General features: G+C 45.6%; 1 protein-coding gene across 1 annotated transcript in view; it reads right to left on the bottom strand.

Moving 5' to 3' along the window:
* Slc5a1 (solute carrier family 5 member 1) overlaps nt 1-16,356 on the bottom strand; it is a 63,959-nt gene that overhangs the window by 23,052 nt on the left and 24,551 nt on the right. The window contains 3 exon segments of the mRNA NM_013033.2: nt 12,066-12,170; nt 13,663-13,722; nt 14,885-14,989. Of these exon segments, the coding sequence (NP_037165.1) occupies nt 12,066-12,170; nt 13,663-13,722; nt 14,885-14,989 (270 nt within the window).

Below are 16,356 nucleotides of genomic sequence, written 5' to 3' on the forward strand. Positions count from 1 at the left end.
GGCTATGGTTTCAAGGCTGATCATTTTGTATTGAACAATCAGTTTACTATTGTTGTCATCATTGTCATCATCATCATCTTTGTCATCACTGGGAATGACTCCCTCTCTCAGTCAGCAGTTGTCTTTCGTTCGTTGTCTAGGAGTGGGACCCATAACACTTTACCCATTCTGTGTTAGCATTCTGTACTGATGCTGCCATTGTTTCTGTTTTGTTTATGCAGCCATTATACAGACAAATTGTGTGTGTGTGTGTGTGTATGTGTGTGTGTGTGTGTGTGTGTGTGTGTGTAATAATCAATAATAACTTTTAAAAGACTTTCACTATTCGAGTAAGGTGATGTGGAAGGAGAGAGAGGAAGAAGAAAAGGAATGGGATGTGGTTATATTTTAGTTCGGAATATAGAAAGGGCCATCTGTGCCTTCCTCACAGCCTGCTAGGTCTAGCATCCAGTGCCCTGACCTACTCTGGCCAACCTGCCTACACTGAAAACAACATCTGAGTTTCCACCAGTACCTGTTCTACTGCCACCAACCACAAGTCTCTTCTGCATGGCATCCATCCCCTCTAACCAGACATCCACTCCCTTTCCCAGCTCTATCCAAGTGAAAGCCCTTGACCTCCCATCATGACTTCTCTCCTGAGCTCACCAGATACGGTCTCAGTCCAACATCTAGTGCCCCCATCTAGTCTAACCTTCCCTGCTCTTGCCACAAATGATCTCAAAGCTTCTGCCTACTTATTCTGAAAGTCACAGGCCCCTTGATGCCAGATCTGCACCACACGCCAAGCTTTCCTCTCTGTCCACTGATCTCATTCTACCCAAGGCATTGTCAACCTCTAGATCCAAGCCTGAGGCATGTCCTCTCTTCTGTCCAACCTGCTCTGTCCGTATCAGGCTTAGAACTAACAAATGAAACTCATATACCAGATGTCATTGAAAAATATAAATAATATGTAAGATCGAGCCAGTACCTTCTCTCCAAAACTTATCAGTCCTATAGAAGGCTTTGCAAATGAGGGCTACCTGGATGGACCCCAGGACACAGGATCTAGAAGAACAATCATAACTTCAAGAATTCAAGGAGTTTAAGGAAGACACAAACAGTTCAAGCAGCAAATTCAAGGGAACCCAAGTTCATAAAGAAAAAAAAACAAGGGCTGGAGAGATGGCTCAGTGGTTAAGAGCACTGACTGCTCTTCCAGAGGTCCTGAGTTCAAATCCTGGCAACCACATGGTGGCTCACAACCATCTGTGATGAGATCTGATGCCCTCTTCTGGTGTGTCTGAAGACAGCTACAGTATACTTCTATGTAATAAATAATTATTTAAAAAAAAAGAAAAAAACAAAAACACTACTACATCTGAACTCACACATTAACCTTCACACAGTGATAGTGGATGACTTTAATATACCACTCTTGCCAATAGACAGATCATCCAGGCAAACACTAAACAGAGAAATGCAGATAATAACTGACATCATAAACCCACCAGAAATTTACACGTTTCACCCAAACACAAAAGAACATGTCTTCTTGGCAGTTCAAGGAACGGTCTCCAGACTTGGCCAGATACTCAGCCATAAAGCAAGTCTTGACATATACAATAAAATCAAAACTGCCTGCATCCTATCTGACCACCACAGACTCAAACTGGATTCCTCTAAACCCTGGTGATGTACCCCTTTAATCCTAGCCCTCAGGAGGCAGAGGCAGTCAGACCTTCAAGTTCAAGGCCAGCTTGATCTACAGAGTGAGTTCCGGGACAGCCAGGGTTACACAGAGAAACCCTGTCTCAAGACAAAACAAAATGAAACAAGCATAACAACAACAAAACAGAACTGGATATCTACAACAACAGACAGCAAAAAAAGCTTATATATCACGGAAAGTGAGCAATTCACTGCTAAATGAAAATCAAGACAGAAATTAAAGACTTATCAGAGCTGAAATGAAATTGAAAACACAGCATACTCACACTTATGGGGGAGTAATAAAAGGCAGTTTTAAGAAGCAAGTTCATAGCCCTAAGTGCCTACACAAAAAGTTGGAAGATTGCACATTAGTAACTAAACAGAATACCTGAAAGCTTTAGAACAAAAAAGAGAAAGAAAAGAAAAAAAGAATGAAGAAAGAAATCACAGTCAAAAGGAGTAGAGGAAAGATATAATCAAACTCAGGGCTGAAATCAATAAAATGGAAAGAAAAATCAATACAAAAAATCAATGGAACAAGGAGTTGGTTCTTTTAATGAAATCAATTAAATTGACAAATCCTTATTCAAATTAACTAAAGAGCTGAGGGAGGAGATCAAATTAACAAAATTAGAGGCATGAAGGGTGATAACGACAGACACGGGAAATCTAGAGAATCATGAACTCCACCATGGATCACTCACCAAAGTAAAATCAAGATCATATAAGCAAATTAAACAGACCTGTGTCATCTCATGAAATAAAAAGCCGTAATTAGAAGTCTACTGCCCCCAGAAAGTCCAGGTACACAAGGTTTCAGTGTAGACTTCAAAGAAGAGTTAATCCAATATTCCTTAAATTATTCCACAGAATAGAAAGAGAAGGAACATTATCTAAATCTTCTTTAAGTTTCACAAGAGGAAACTCAAAAGACTGGGAAGAACCCAATTTTCTGCGTACTTCCTCTGATAGCTAAACAATATAAAGACTCCACAAAGAAAGCAAATTATAGACCAATTTCCCTTAAGCAAAAATTCTCAAAAAAAAAAAATACTCGCAAACTGAATCCAAGAACACATGAGAAAGATCATCCACCATGACCAAGGAGGCTTCATCCCAGAGACACAGGGATGCAGGGATGGTTCGCCATAAGATAATGACAAATACAATCCACCAGGTTAACAACTGAAAGAAAAAAAAACTACATGATGATCTGAGTAGATGCATGAAGAGCCTTTGACAAAAATCCCAAGGCCTTCATGATAAAAGTCCTAGAGAGATTAGGGACAATGGGACATCTTGCTGCAGTTTACAGCAAGCTCGTAGCCAACATCAACGTCAATGGAAAGAAATCCAAATCAATTACACTAAATTCAGGAACAAGGTAAGGTTGTCCACTCTTTTGGTACCTATTCAATACAGGTCTCAGCTAGAGCATTAAGACAACTGAAGGAGACCAAAGGGCTCCCAACAGGATGGGGAGAAGTTAAAGTATCTTTAGTTGCAGATGACCTGATGATACAAAAACTCCCAGCCAGAAACTCCTACAGCTGGCAAACACTTTCATCAAAGTTCGGGGATCTGAAAGTCATAGCCCTCCTGTATATAAAGAATGAATGGTCCGAGGCAGAAACCAGGGAAACAACAGAATAGCCTCAAGAATATAAAATAGGGTAACTCTTTAGCCAAGCAAAGGAAAGACTTGTATGGTAAGAACTTTAAGAAGACAAATAAAAATATTGAAGAAGAGTTCAGAAGATAGAAAGATCTCATGCTCATGGGTCAGCAGGATTAATATAGAAAAGATGACCACGGTACCAAAAGCAATCTCCAGATTTGATGCAACTCCCATTAAAACTTCAACACAATTCTTCATGTATCTTGAAAGGGCAATCCCCAGCGTCATATGGAAACACGAGTAAATCCGGGGTCGTTAAAACGACCCTGAATAATAAAAACTGCTGGAGGACTCGCCATCCCTGACTTAAATTGTACTAATAACAATCACATGGTACTGGCGCAAAGACAGACACACAGATCAACAAAACTGAAGACCCAGACATAAATCCACACACCTATGGACCCCTGGTTGGTTTTTTAAATAAAGAAGCCAGAAATACTAGGGGAAAAGATAATACATTCAACAAATAGTGCTGTTCAAAGTGGACAGGTGCTTGGAGAATTAAAGTAGACTCAACTTACCATCCTGCACAAAACAACTCCAAATGGATCAGCGACCTCAACGTAAAACCAGACACACTGAGCCCGATAGGAGAAAGCAGGGAATAGGCTCGAACTCACCAGCACAGAAAAAGTCTTTCTGAACAGAACACCATTAGCACAGGCACTAAGATCAACAATTAATAAATGGGACCTCAAGAAACCGAAAGCTTCTGTACAGCAGAGGACATCATCATTCAGACAAATCAACAGCCTGCAGAACAGGAAAACATTTATACCAAGTACACATCCTATAGAGGGCTAATATCCAAAATATATAAAGAATTCAACAACTGGACATCAAGAAAACAAGTAACCCCAATAAAATGGGGTATATATAGATTTAAACAGAGAATTCTCACAAGAGGAAACTCGGATGACTAGGAAGATCCCAATGTTCTGCATCCTTAGTCATCAAGGAAATGCCAATTGAAACTACTTGGCAATTTCATCTTAACGCCTGTCAGAATGGCTAAGGTCAATGAAACATGTGACAGCTCGTCCTAGAGAGATGTGGAGCAAGGGGAACACTCATCCATTGTTAGTGGCTGTGTAAACTTGTACAGTCACTATGGAAATCGTTCGTTACAAAGATAAGAATCAGTTTATCTCAAGATCTAGCTATCCCGCTCTCAAGCATATACCCTAAGAACACTTCATCCTACCACAGAGACACCTGCTCAGCCATGTTCATAGCTGCTCTATTCATAATAGCCGGAAATTGGAAGCAGCCTAGATGTCCATCAACAGATAAATAAAAAAAAAAAAAAAAGAAAATGTGGGGCTGGGGATTTAGCTCAGTGGTAGAGCGCTTGCCTAGGAAGCGCAAGGCCCTGGGTTCGGTCCCCAGCTCCGAAAAAAAGAACCAAAAAAAAAAAAATGTTACATTTTACTCAGTTGTAAAAAAGAAACGACATCACAAAATTTACAGGCAAATGGATTAAACGAGAAAAGTATCATCCTATGTGAAGTATCCCAGACCCAGAAAAGCAAACATGGTATATATTCACTTATGTGTGGGTATTGGCTGGTAAGTCAAGGATAAGCAAAAATCCATAAAACCATAGAGAGGAGGCACAGAGTAAAGGACTAAAGGGAACAGATAGATCTCTTTAAGAAAGGGAAACAGAATAGACAATTATGCATGCATGGATGCATGCATGCATGGATGGGTGGATGCATGGGTGCATGGGTGCATGGGTGCATGGATGCGTGGATGCGTGGATGGATGCATGGATGCATGGATGGATGGATGCATGGATGCATGGATGCATGCATGGATGGATGGATGCACAGATGGATGGATGGATGATGGATGGATGCATGGATGGATGCATGGATACATGGATGCATGGATGGATGCATGGATGCATGGATGGATGCATGGATGCATGGATGCATGGATGGGAGGGTCTAGAACAGGAAGTCCAAGTGGAGGAGGATGGGAAAAGAGGTTGAGGGAGGGAACACAGGGAGAAACAGCTAAAATTAGGGGGCATTTTGAGAGTTAGTATAGAAACCTAGTACAGTAAAACTTCCTAAAATACATACAAATATGAAAGTGCTCTAAATGAAATTGCCAAATAATGGGGGATATAGAGTCCCAATTTGATATCTTTCAGAAAGTTGGCTGTCAAATGAGGCTTCCAATACTAGGAATGGGTCACATCTAATTGAGTTGTTGGCTAAAGGGAGCTCTGAAGGAAACCCCAAAACAGTTCAGGCTGTTGCCAAGGCTGAAGGTTGCTCTCCACAAACTGCCAGCAAGGCCCTATTCCTGAAGACAACTCTCTGAACCAAGATAAGGTGAGGTGATGCCTACATAGAGTCTTTAGCCCCATGGTGAGTGTTCTTGGTACCAGAAGGCACTCGGCATGTCGCCAAAGGAGAACCGTAAACACCAATACTGCTACAAACCTTCCATCTACAATGGTGTCCTGCCTGCAGGATATGCTAGTGCAATAGTGTCACAAAGCCTGCGGGAGTGACCAACCCATGTCTGATTCGACTTAAGGCAACTACACAAGGTGGAACGCATCTTGTGATACTGCCTGGGTGACCAAGAACATGAGACTAGATAACTCAGATCCCTCAGAGAACACCAACTATCTCTGTTTCACTCAAGAGCAGAGTCAGACTCTCAGCGGCAGTGTTCTGTCCTCATAGATCAGTGATTGCTCAGCCCTCTCCGCCTGCAGATGGGGACAAACACAGAGACCTGAGGCTAGACAAGGCCCTGAGGAAAGGCCTTGAAGCGCTCAGTCATGAACGGGATGTCCCATCGAATCCCTCCCCTCAGAGGTTAGGGAAGCTGTCAGAAGTAGGAAGGAGTATAGGAGCCAAAGGGGATGGAGGTCACCAAGGAAAAGAGGAGTGCAACAGCACCTATGCACACATGAACTCAGAGACTGGGGGAGGAGGACACACAGAGTCTGCACCAGGCGGGGTCTCAGAGCTGAAAGGAGAAGCTGACATAAGCCCCATTCCCAACCCTGGAGCTATCTCAACTGAGAGCCACTTACAAGTGAAAATTTAGTCTCTCCGAGGGCATCTCACTGGGGAAACAAAATCTTTCCTAAAGGCAGGCCACATGACCAGAAGCAGACAGCCAAACGGAAAAAGAATTCAACATCGTCTTTGGAGGTTCCCTGGTTCATAATGTTGTGTCAGGACCTCCCTCCCCCTCCCCCTTTCCCTCTCTCTCTCTCCCTCCCCTCCCCCTCCCTCTCTCTCAAATTTTATCCCGTGGCTTCCTGTTTTGTGTTCTTACAGAGTCCCTGAATATGCAAACAATTGCTCCTACACCTGTATCTATGTCTTGTGCCTTTTCTTGTGCTCTTTCCTTTCTGTTTTGATCACTCTGGTGTGTTTTTTGTTTTATGTTATATTATATTATTATCCCTTAGATTCCTAAACAGAAAGGGTCTGAAAGGAGATGGGAAGGGATCTGGAGAAGAAGGGGGAGGAGCAGAGGGACACAAACAAGATCTTTGCAAGTTCAAAAAGCTTGAAATCCTGTCTGATTGCACTGCAATAAACTAAATGGAAAACAAATCTCTAGTAGATACACGAACTCTTGGAGATTAAAGTGCTCATTACTGAACAATGAAATCAAGAAAGAAACAAAGATTGCAGAGACGGCTCAGGGGTTAAGAGCACTGACTGCTCTTCCAGAGGTCCTGAGTTCAATTCCCAGCAACCACATGGTGGCTCACAACCATCTGTAATGGGATCTGATGCCCTCCTCTGGTGTGTCTGAAGACAGCTACAATGTACTTATATGTAATAAATAAATAAATCTTTAAATAAAAGGTTGGATTCAGCCCAAGAGCGTCATTCTCATCCCTCTGAGAGGTGGGCTGAACTGTATCCATGGAGCTCTTGGGGAGCAATAAAACATGGACCCCATCGGGAAACCTCTGGGAGTAACAGACCCTTAGGCAGGTCATATGGCCTCAGCTAAGAAGTTTAAAGCCCTGAGATCTGAGGGAACAAGGTCTCTATACATAGCCCTGGCTGTTCTGAAACACACTATGTAGATCAGGATGGCCTTCAACTCACAGATATTCTCCTGTCTCTGCCTCCAATTGCTAGCATTAAAGGCATGCACTACCATGCCTAGCCCAATCTTAGGATTATATTTATGTGTGAGTGTGTGTGTGTGTGTGTGTGTGTGTGTGTGTGTGTGTGTGTGTGTGTGTGTGTGTTTTCTGTCCATTCTGTCCAAGATATGTCTGAGCACCTGGTAAGTCGTGCCTGGCAAAGAGGTACCTCATTGCTCAAATTTCTCTTTCCATTTGTCGAAGTGAACAGCCCAGGTCATAAGCATCAAACATTAAGCAAAGGCAAAAGCTTTTATCTTTACCCAAGGATCCAAAATGTACAGCGGGGTTGCTGTAAAAAGTTTATTGCAGTCATGATCTCTGATAACAGCTCTGGGAAATAGAAACCAGGACGTTCAGATGTCACGTGGTTCGTGAAATCTGAAGCTTTATCTCAACTGATTGTGCATACTTGAATGCGGTGCGACACATCAGGAAATCTCACAGAACAAAACGCCTCTCACAGATTGATGCGCCAGGTGTTCAGGTAAGCCAATAAAATTCATGGAGTGACAAAGAGTCATGATTATAAGATGGCAGCCACAAATGAAGTGCTTTGTGGCCACTAACCTGTGCCTGCACCTCCCTTTGCCTTCTTTTACCAACCACACAGCTACTAAATCCCTATATCCTCCCAAATCCCTCCTCGTGGGTCCTCGGTTATCCTCTGTCCAGATGTGAGTCTCACAAGGCCATCCACCTCTATCCTCATCTATCACGAACCATCTGTGTATGCACATGTGCCAGCACGTTGCACACACACACACACACACACACACACACAAACCACATACACACTCACAAGCACGTGCACACAAACCACATGCACACTCACAGACATGTGCACATGTATGCACACATGGTAACACAGGAACACACACACATGCACACACAATCCACACACTCACATATATGTGCATACACATGCACACACAATAACACAGGGACACACACACACGCGCTCACACACAAACAGGTCAATCTCTTTTTAATATAAAACCTTACCACCGTGCTTTGGGAACTGACTCTGTGTCTATGAGCCCTGTATTCCTGAACACCAGGTCCCCAATGGGTATAATAATGACATCACTGTAATTTTTCAAAAAATGTCATCATGTGGCCCAAAGTGAAAGCCAACCAAATTTATGAGACAGGTCTTGCTTTCGTGTGCACGAGCTCTGCCTCCACCACCATCACACACCCATTCTGAAGCAGATGCTTCCTCCATAGTCTATCCAGAGCCCTTTTCGGCCATTCTGTCACACTGTGCATTGTGAAAGCTCTCCATCTTCCCTGCAGTTTGAATTTGGACCTCATCTCTAAAGGAATGCAAGATTCATACAGAGGAGGACATCAGGTCACAGATTTGGGTTTAGGAAGCCCGCGTCTTATTCCACTTCTGTTCCTGTGGAGCCTCACATCCTACAAGGCCTGTCCCCTCTGTGTGCAGTCTGTCCATCTGTAAATCTGAGCAGAGGACACGGGCTCACACACTGGATCCCTTTCCCCCATCCTGTGGCTTCATCTTACCTAAGCAGGGAGCAGAATGGTGAGACAAGCTTTGAACCTAAACAGGTTTTAATCACAGTGCTTGATGGCTCTCTCTCTCTCTCTCTCTCTCTCTCTCTCTCTCTCTCTCTCTCTCTCTCTCTCTCTGTGTGTGTGTGTGTGTGTATGTGTGTGTGTGTGTGTATACGCCAGGATGTGTGTGAACATGTGTGCATGCCTGTGTATGCATGTCTGTGTAGTGCACTCATACATGGAGGTCAGGAAAACTTTCCATGTTGGTTCTCACCTTCTGACTTGCTGCGGGAGGATCCCTCTTGTTTCCCTCTAGTGCTTCTACACACTGAGCCATCTCCCCAACCCTGCCTTACTCTGATGAGACCCAGAGACAGAGTGGGCAAAGCCCCTGGAGGGAACTTGGAGCAGCACAAGGCTTCCTCCTGTGTGCTTTCTAGGACAGCTCTGGGATGTTTTTCTCTCAGTGAAACAAGTCTTAGATAGGCCAGAGCCTCCAGCAAGGAACCTCAGAAATCACACACAGGGATCAGCCTGCAACTGTGTTCAGTTCAGTTGCAAACTGTAGGAAATGTGGCAGCAGGAGAATGAGTGCCTTCATTCCTGCTGGGCTGCAAGGGGCTGGTCCCTGACTACCTGGGGGGTCTCCAGTCCTAGGAGGTTTAATCAGTAACCAGAAAGGAGGTGAGGTGATAAGGTAGGCATAAAAAAGGGGGGCTGGCACTAATTTGTTTATGTGGGACCATTCCTACATCAGTCTAAGGGCAAAGGGTACCCATCCCTCTCCCCCCCACCTCACCTTCCCTCCCCCCTCCCCCTCCCCCCCACCTCCCCCTCCCCCTCAAACCCCCCACCCAGGCAACTATAGCCAATAGACTTCGCTGGCTTGAGCAGGGGAATGTCTGTACCCTTTCCTGTGCACTCACAAGCTGCAGCTACACTAAGACACGGCTCCCTTTGAGCGTCCTATTCCTGTTAGGGTGTCTCCTGACCTACTGTTTACACCCCTTCCTCTCTTCTGAATTGGTGCCTCCCCTCCCTTAGGAAGCTCCCCCTGATTTCTTCAGCACCTCTAGTTCTTTGCAGCCATGGCTCTACCCACTGGTCTCTAGCGAAATAAAGTTCGGGTCTTTTCATCTTGTAATTAAAAACTAACCCTGGAAGAGAGAAAAAGAACGAGGAGGCGAAAATCAGACTGCTACCAGCTGTGGGTACCATCGGTGTGTGTCAGGGGTGGTGTAAAGGGGGATACAATTTTGGTTGTCAGCCCTAACTCCTTAGACACAGTCTTAGGAGCTTCATCAGTGAAAGGTTCAAAACCACTCATGGGGAACCAGTGCTGGGAGAACTGAGTGTCCACATACAGAAGAATGTGTGGACCCTGCCTCATACCATACACAGGTGAGCTCGACATAGATCAAACCCTGGAAAATAAAAGATAACACTCAAGAGAAAGACTGAGAGGGGGTTCTGGAAATAAGTGTCCTTCTGTGCATAGATAAGAACCTCGATTCAAATGCCTCAGTCCCAGGTAAAAGGCAGGCATGGCTTGTGTTTACAGCCCCGGTGCAGGGGTTAGAGAAGCAGGTCCCAGGGACTCATGGATAGTCAGTCTAGCTGAGTGGCAAGCTCTCCATCTAGAGAGAGACCTTGCCTCAAAAAAACTGTGGTGGGGAGCCATATAAAAAGACATTTGCCAGGCAGTGGTGGTGTGCACCTTTAATCTCCACACAGGTAGAGGCAGCCGGATCTTTGTGAATTCAAGACCAGTATGGTCTACAGAGCTAGTACCAGGGCAGCCAGAACTGTTACACAGAAAAACTCTACCTCAAACAAACAAACAAAAAGACATTTAACAATGATTTCTGGCCTCCATATTGCATTTGGAGTGTATACACATTCACACATAAACATATGCACACAATTTTATTTAACTTCTAATAGAAAACATGGAGATAAATCTTCATTCTCTTGAATTTTACAGCAAATTCTAAGAAATACCACCAAAAGCATAGCAGCAAATTCAAAATAGGTAATTCTGCCAAAATGATAAATGTCTGTACATCAAAGAGTACCATCCAGAAAGGGAAAAGATAGTCCACACATGGGAGAAAGTGCTTGCGAATTACACACCTGATAAGGGTCTGGAGTCTGGAATATTATAAAGAATTTTTATTATTGAACAAGAAGACAATCTGATTTCTTAAGTCTTTGCACATAGCGCAGACATGTGCACGCACGTGCACACACACACACACACACACACACACAGAGCAGGAGAGAGTCAGGGGGGCAAAACATCCATACACATAAATTTTAAATTAAAAAAAGAACATTTAAAAGTCTATTTCTATAAGTTTAATTTACTCCACATATAAGTGAGTGGGCGTCTGTCTTTCTGTGCTTGTTTATGTCACTTAATGTAATGGCCTTCGTGTTCGCCCGGACTGTCAAATGATCAGAGTTCTTTCTAAGGCTGAACAGCGCGTGTGTGTGTGTGTGTGTGTGTGTGTGTGTGTGTGTGTGTGTGTGTGTGTGTGTGACAGGCTTCCATTATTAACTTGCTGGTGAGCACCTTGACTATTGTAAACTAAGCTTCAATGGACATTTGGTATTTCTTGTGCATGCTGCTTCCGTTTCCTTTGAATATATGCCCCATGGAGGGAATGACCACTCACAAGACATCTCAGCGCCTCTTTAATCTTCTCTTCAGAGCACTTCTGCCCACTTTCCTAAGCCTGTTATATTTTCAACTTGCACCACAGTGGAAGACAAGGAGTCCCACTGAGCTCCACTGGCCCCTTCGTGCATAAAATAGAACTTTCCCCTAAGAAGCTAGAAGACTTAAAGCACAAAGTCCACAGAAACTTACAGTTGCTTCTTGGTGGAACAGCACAGTCTGGATGGTGAGAAGATGAGCCAATGGCTAGCCCCCACCCCCACCCCGTCCCGCCCCTCCGGAAGATGAGCCAATAGCTAGCCTCCCCTTCCCTGCCCTGTCCCACCATAGGCTAGCAATGCACTTACTGAGATCTTGGTAAAGATGTAGAGGAGCAGGGACAGAACGGAAAGGTAGATCTGGATCCGCTTGCCTCCAAATCGCTTCCGCAGATACTCCGGCATCGTCACCACCTGCATGGAGTGAAATGGAGCCGAAGTGAACAATAAGCCCAGGGATCCATTCTGGTGTCAGAGCCTCCTCAGTAGTGTGGTCAGGAACTCATACCAACACACACATACACACACGCGCACGCACGCACGCACGCACACCACCAACCCCTATTAGCCCAGGGAGTCCACACAGTAGCCAGACGCCGTTTACTTATTTCAGTTCCACAAGCCCTGTGCAGTAGAAGGAGGAAGGCCCTAGCACTCAGTTGCCACCATCAAAAGTGCCAAATAAGCACATGTTTTCTAATAAACAGATGACTGGGCATAACTAAGGAGGCAGACACTTGCCTTGGAGAAGGCGCAAACCTGCACACACACGATTGTGTTTGTGTGTCTGACTCGGTGTGTGTCTAGATTTGTGTGTGTATGGTTTACATATATTGCCCCTGTTGCAGATAAGACAACGGTAGCCTCTAGCCAATGCACCAGAGAAGTTGTGCGGGTTGAACATGACTGTCACCTTGCTCTATCAAGGACTGTAGCTGCGGGCCTTCTCAAATGTTCTGCTAGTTCCCCTCTGCAAATTCCAATCACATTTGCCGTTTTGCTCCCTATGCCCTTAGCCTGTTGTCTTCTGGGACCGACGACGTGTCACCAGCAACCAGTGAGCCTTCAGGAGGGATAGCCTGCAGAATTTGTCCTGTGCCACCTTTAGCTCCCAGTGTGTACACTTAGAGGTCGGAGGTGCTGATATGTCATTAAAGAAAGTGAGGTTAAAGCTATGTTTGATCAGCCACATGCTCAGAAGCAGGAGGTGACACCGGTAAATGAAGGGGACAAAGGGGACTTAGTTGCTTTTCTCAACTGTTTGCCTTCTAGGGAGGGAGCAAACAGCTGGGTATGGAGAGCATAACAGAGCAGGGCAAGAATGTCCCCCAGGGTGCAAAGCTTGACTGTTGACTTCTCCTTGGGGGAATCTGAATTAAGTAGGGCACTTAGGGGCCTGCCCTGATGGAGGTGGGGCTGCTAAACGCCCCCTGCAGGCCATCAGGAGCCAGTGGGGCTGCTAAACGCCCCCTGCAGGCCATCAGGAGCCAGTGGGGCTGCTAAACGCCCCCTGCAGGCAATCAGGAGCCAGTGGGGCTGCTAAACGCCCCCTGCAGGCAATCAGGAGCCAATGGGGCTGCTAAACGCCCCCTGCAGGCAATCAGGAGCCAATGGGGCTGCTAAACGCCCCCTGCAGGCAATCAAGGAGCCAATGGGGCTGCTAAACGCCCTGCAGGCAATCAGGAGTCAATGGGGCTGCTAAACGCCCCCTGCAGGCAATCAGGAGCCAATGGGGCTGCTAAACGCCCCCTGCAGGCAAGCATGAAGCTGTTCTGAAATCTGGGCACGAAAGCAGACCGACTTATTCTCTGTCATTTATGCCATCAAGTCCCCTGTGGCCACCAAGAGGATCAAGTTCACACCCGCGCATTGGGTGATGAGAAAAGATAAAAGAATGGCTACTTACCCCAGCCTTGATGTAAATAGGGACAAAAAGCCACCCCAGCACGACCACGAACACCAAGGCCTACAACCAGAACGAGGCAAATTCAGATTAGAAGAAACCCCAGCTCATCTCTGCCTCTCTCAGGAGACCCTCAACTGCTATAGAAAAATCTCCTACCCCTCCGTTCCTTCCTAAGGACAGTCTCCTAGAGTACTTGTCTAGCATACAGCAAAAGCATACGGAAAACACGGTGAAAGAAAATCCAGGGTGCTGCCTATCGACACAGCCCAGACCCCAGCTAGAGTTCAGAGCTGTCTTTTATCTCATCCCTGGTAAATAAGAAATAGAATACCCTTCAGAGAAGAAGGAAAGAAAGGGGGGGAGAGGAAGGAAGGGAGAGAAAGGAAGGAAGAGAGAGAAGAAAGACAAGAGAAAGAGGGAGAGGGGAGGGAGAAAGGGAAGGAAGGAAGGGAGATGAAGAGAAAGGGAGAAGGGAGGGAGGGAGGGAGGGGGGAGAGAAAGAGGGAAGAAAGGGAGGAGAAAGGGGAAGAGAGAGGGAGGGGGAGGAAGGGTCATTAGTATTTCCCAACCTCCAGCATTGCTAGAAAAGGCCTTCTCTTTTAGGACCAATGGTAAAGAGGGGAAATCCTGTGACTAGGGGGCCCCCACCCACTCCTACTGCACTGCTGCAAACTCCTGGACTTAGAACCCCCCCCCCATCTGTGCCTCATGTGGTTCTGAGGCTCCTCAGGATCCTCTGCACTGGCTATTCTTTTAAGACTGCTATAATCACATACATGGGGAGCGTAGTCCTTAACAAGAAAGGTGGTAGACAGTTTGTGAGGGAGCTGAGCACCCCAGGGAAGCCCTGGGTCTTTGTGAGCACAGCTCACAGAGTGACATGTAATTCTAATGGGACTCCTGAGGGGGATTTTCACAAAAGCCAGTCCTGGTTCTATCTACACCATCTTCCTGCTTTGGGTGATCCGATCTCCTCTCTCAGATCTCCCGCCATCATTTGCCGTCCACACTGAGATGTCACAGCTCAGGGGCAACCGCACAAGAGTCTGTGCAGTGCTGTTTACAATGTTTGCAGTGTACAATGAGCCTTCAACCCCATTGACTGAAATAGAACCTTTTCCTTATGAAGTTAACCCGCCTCCAGCATTTCATTATAGCAATGAAAAAGGGACTGATACCAGCTCCTTCCACCCCAGGACGCAGTGGCTCAAATGCTACTCACATTCCATTCGAAGCCACCCATGGCAATGCCTGCGGCTGCTCCTGTGCCCGCCAGCCCCACAAAGTGACCACTTCCGATGTTACTGGCAAAGAGAGAGGCTCCAATCTGGAAACAATAAAAAAATAAGTAAACAAACAAACAATACATTTAGATAAGGAGGGCTCTCAGGAGGCTGGGCTAACACAAGAAGAGACATGTTAGCCAAATGAAAGGACGTGAGCAATCAGAGGCCAGCTGAGAGCTTGACTGTTGAAATCTGCTGGACCAGTTCCCAAAGCAGGCCAGGGCACTTGGGAAATAATAAAAACACAAAGAGACACTTGGAGAAACCTCAACAAATCTGCAAGTGTTGTGTGTACATCTGTTTTGAACCAGATTCTGAACTGTTAGCACACAGGAAGTCCCCTGGCCACCAGGATGCCCTAGAGTCTCCTGTGAGACTGTCTGCTTGAGAACAAGGCTGAGCTATTCACCTTCTCATACTGGATTCGACTAGGTAGCTATGGAGGGGGGCCTTGTGCAATGCAGGCTCTCTGTCAGTGCATGCGGACGACGTTCCTGGAGGGAATAATCACTTAGAAGCCTCTGAGCCTCAGGCACCTTGTCAAGGAGGAGTGGAGAATTAGTGGTTTCAAACCACTAGATGCCAGGTTTTATATGCTCACAAATAACACAAGATAATACTAATCACAACTGTTTTCTAATACACATCACATGGTGACTTTTTTTTTCACAGAGGTCCTGGAGATGCCCCAGGGAACACGCATAAACCACTGCACATACATACCTGACGTCAGGTTAGAAAACAGATTAGAAGGGAGGATGTTAGATCCCCGAGAACTGGGGATAGGAGAGCAAAACTGAAAACAGGGCTGTGAATGGAAATCAAAGAAGAAAATATCAACCAAGGAGCTGGAGAGATGGCTCGACAATTAAGAGCACAGACTGCTCTTGCAGAGGACGAGAGTTCAGTTCCCAGCAACCACATGGTGGCTCACAACCATCTATAATGGGATCCGATGCCCTCTTCTGGTGCACAGGTGTAATGCAGATAGAACACTCATACATTAAGTAAATAAATAAATAAATCTTAAATACACTTAATTTATCAAACCAGCTTGTCTTAGTTGTGGGAATTTGAACGGGAACAGCCTCCATAAGCCCAGATACTTCGGCGCTGACTAGGAGTATTTAGCAGGGCGGCCTTGCTGGAGGAAGCTGGCGGTTATGGTGTCTCTAGTCCCAGTGTGCGCTCTGCCTTGTGACCTTGGTGTAAGACATGAGCCCTCAGCTCCTGTTCTCAGCATCCGGCTCCTGCTGCCTGCTCCCACTACCACCCCAGACTCTGGTTTTAAAGCGCACAAAGGACAGCGTTTCCTATTGCGTCATAGGATTACAAGGCCACGATATTCCCTTTGGTCAAACCCTTCAATGATTTTAACATCTCTTCCTAAATCTTTTGTACTGTAAAG

This window comes from Rattus norvegicus, chromosome 14, assembly GCF_021556685.1.
Source record: "Rattus norvegicus strain SHRSP/BbbUtx chromosome 14, alternate assembly SHRSP_T2T, whole genome shotgun sequence".
In the NCBI taxonomy this organism is placed as follows: Eukaryota; Metazoa; Chordata; class Mammalia; order Rodentia; family Muridae; genus Rattus; species Rattus norvegicus.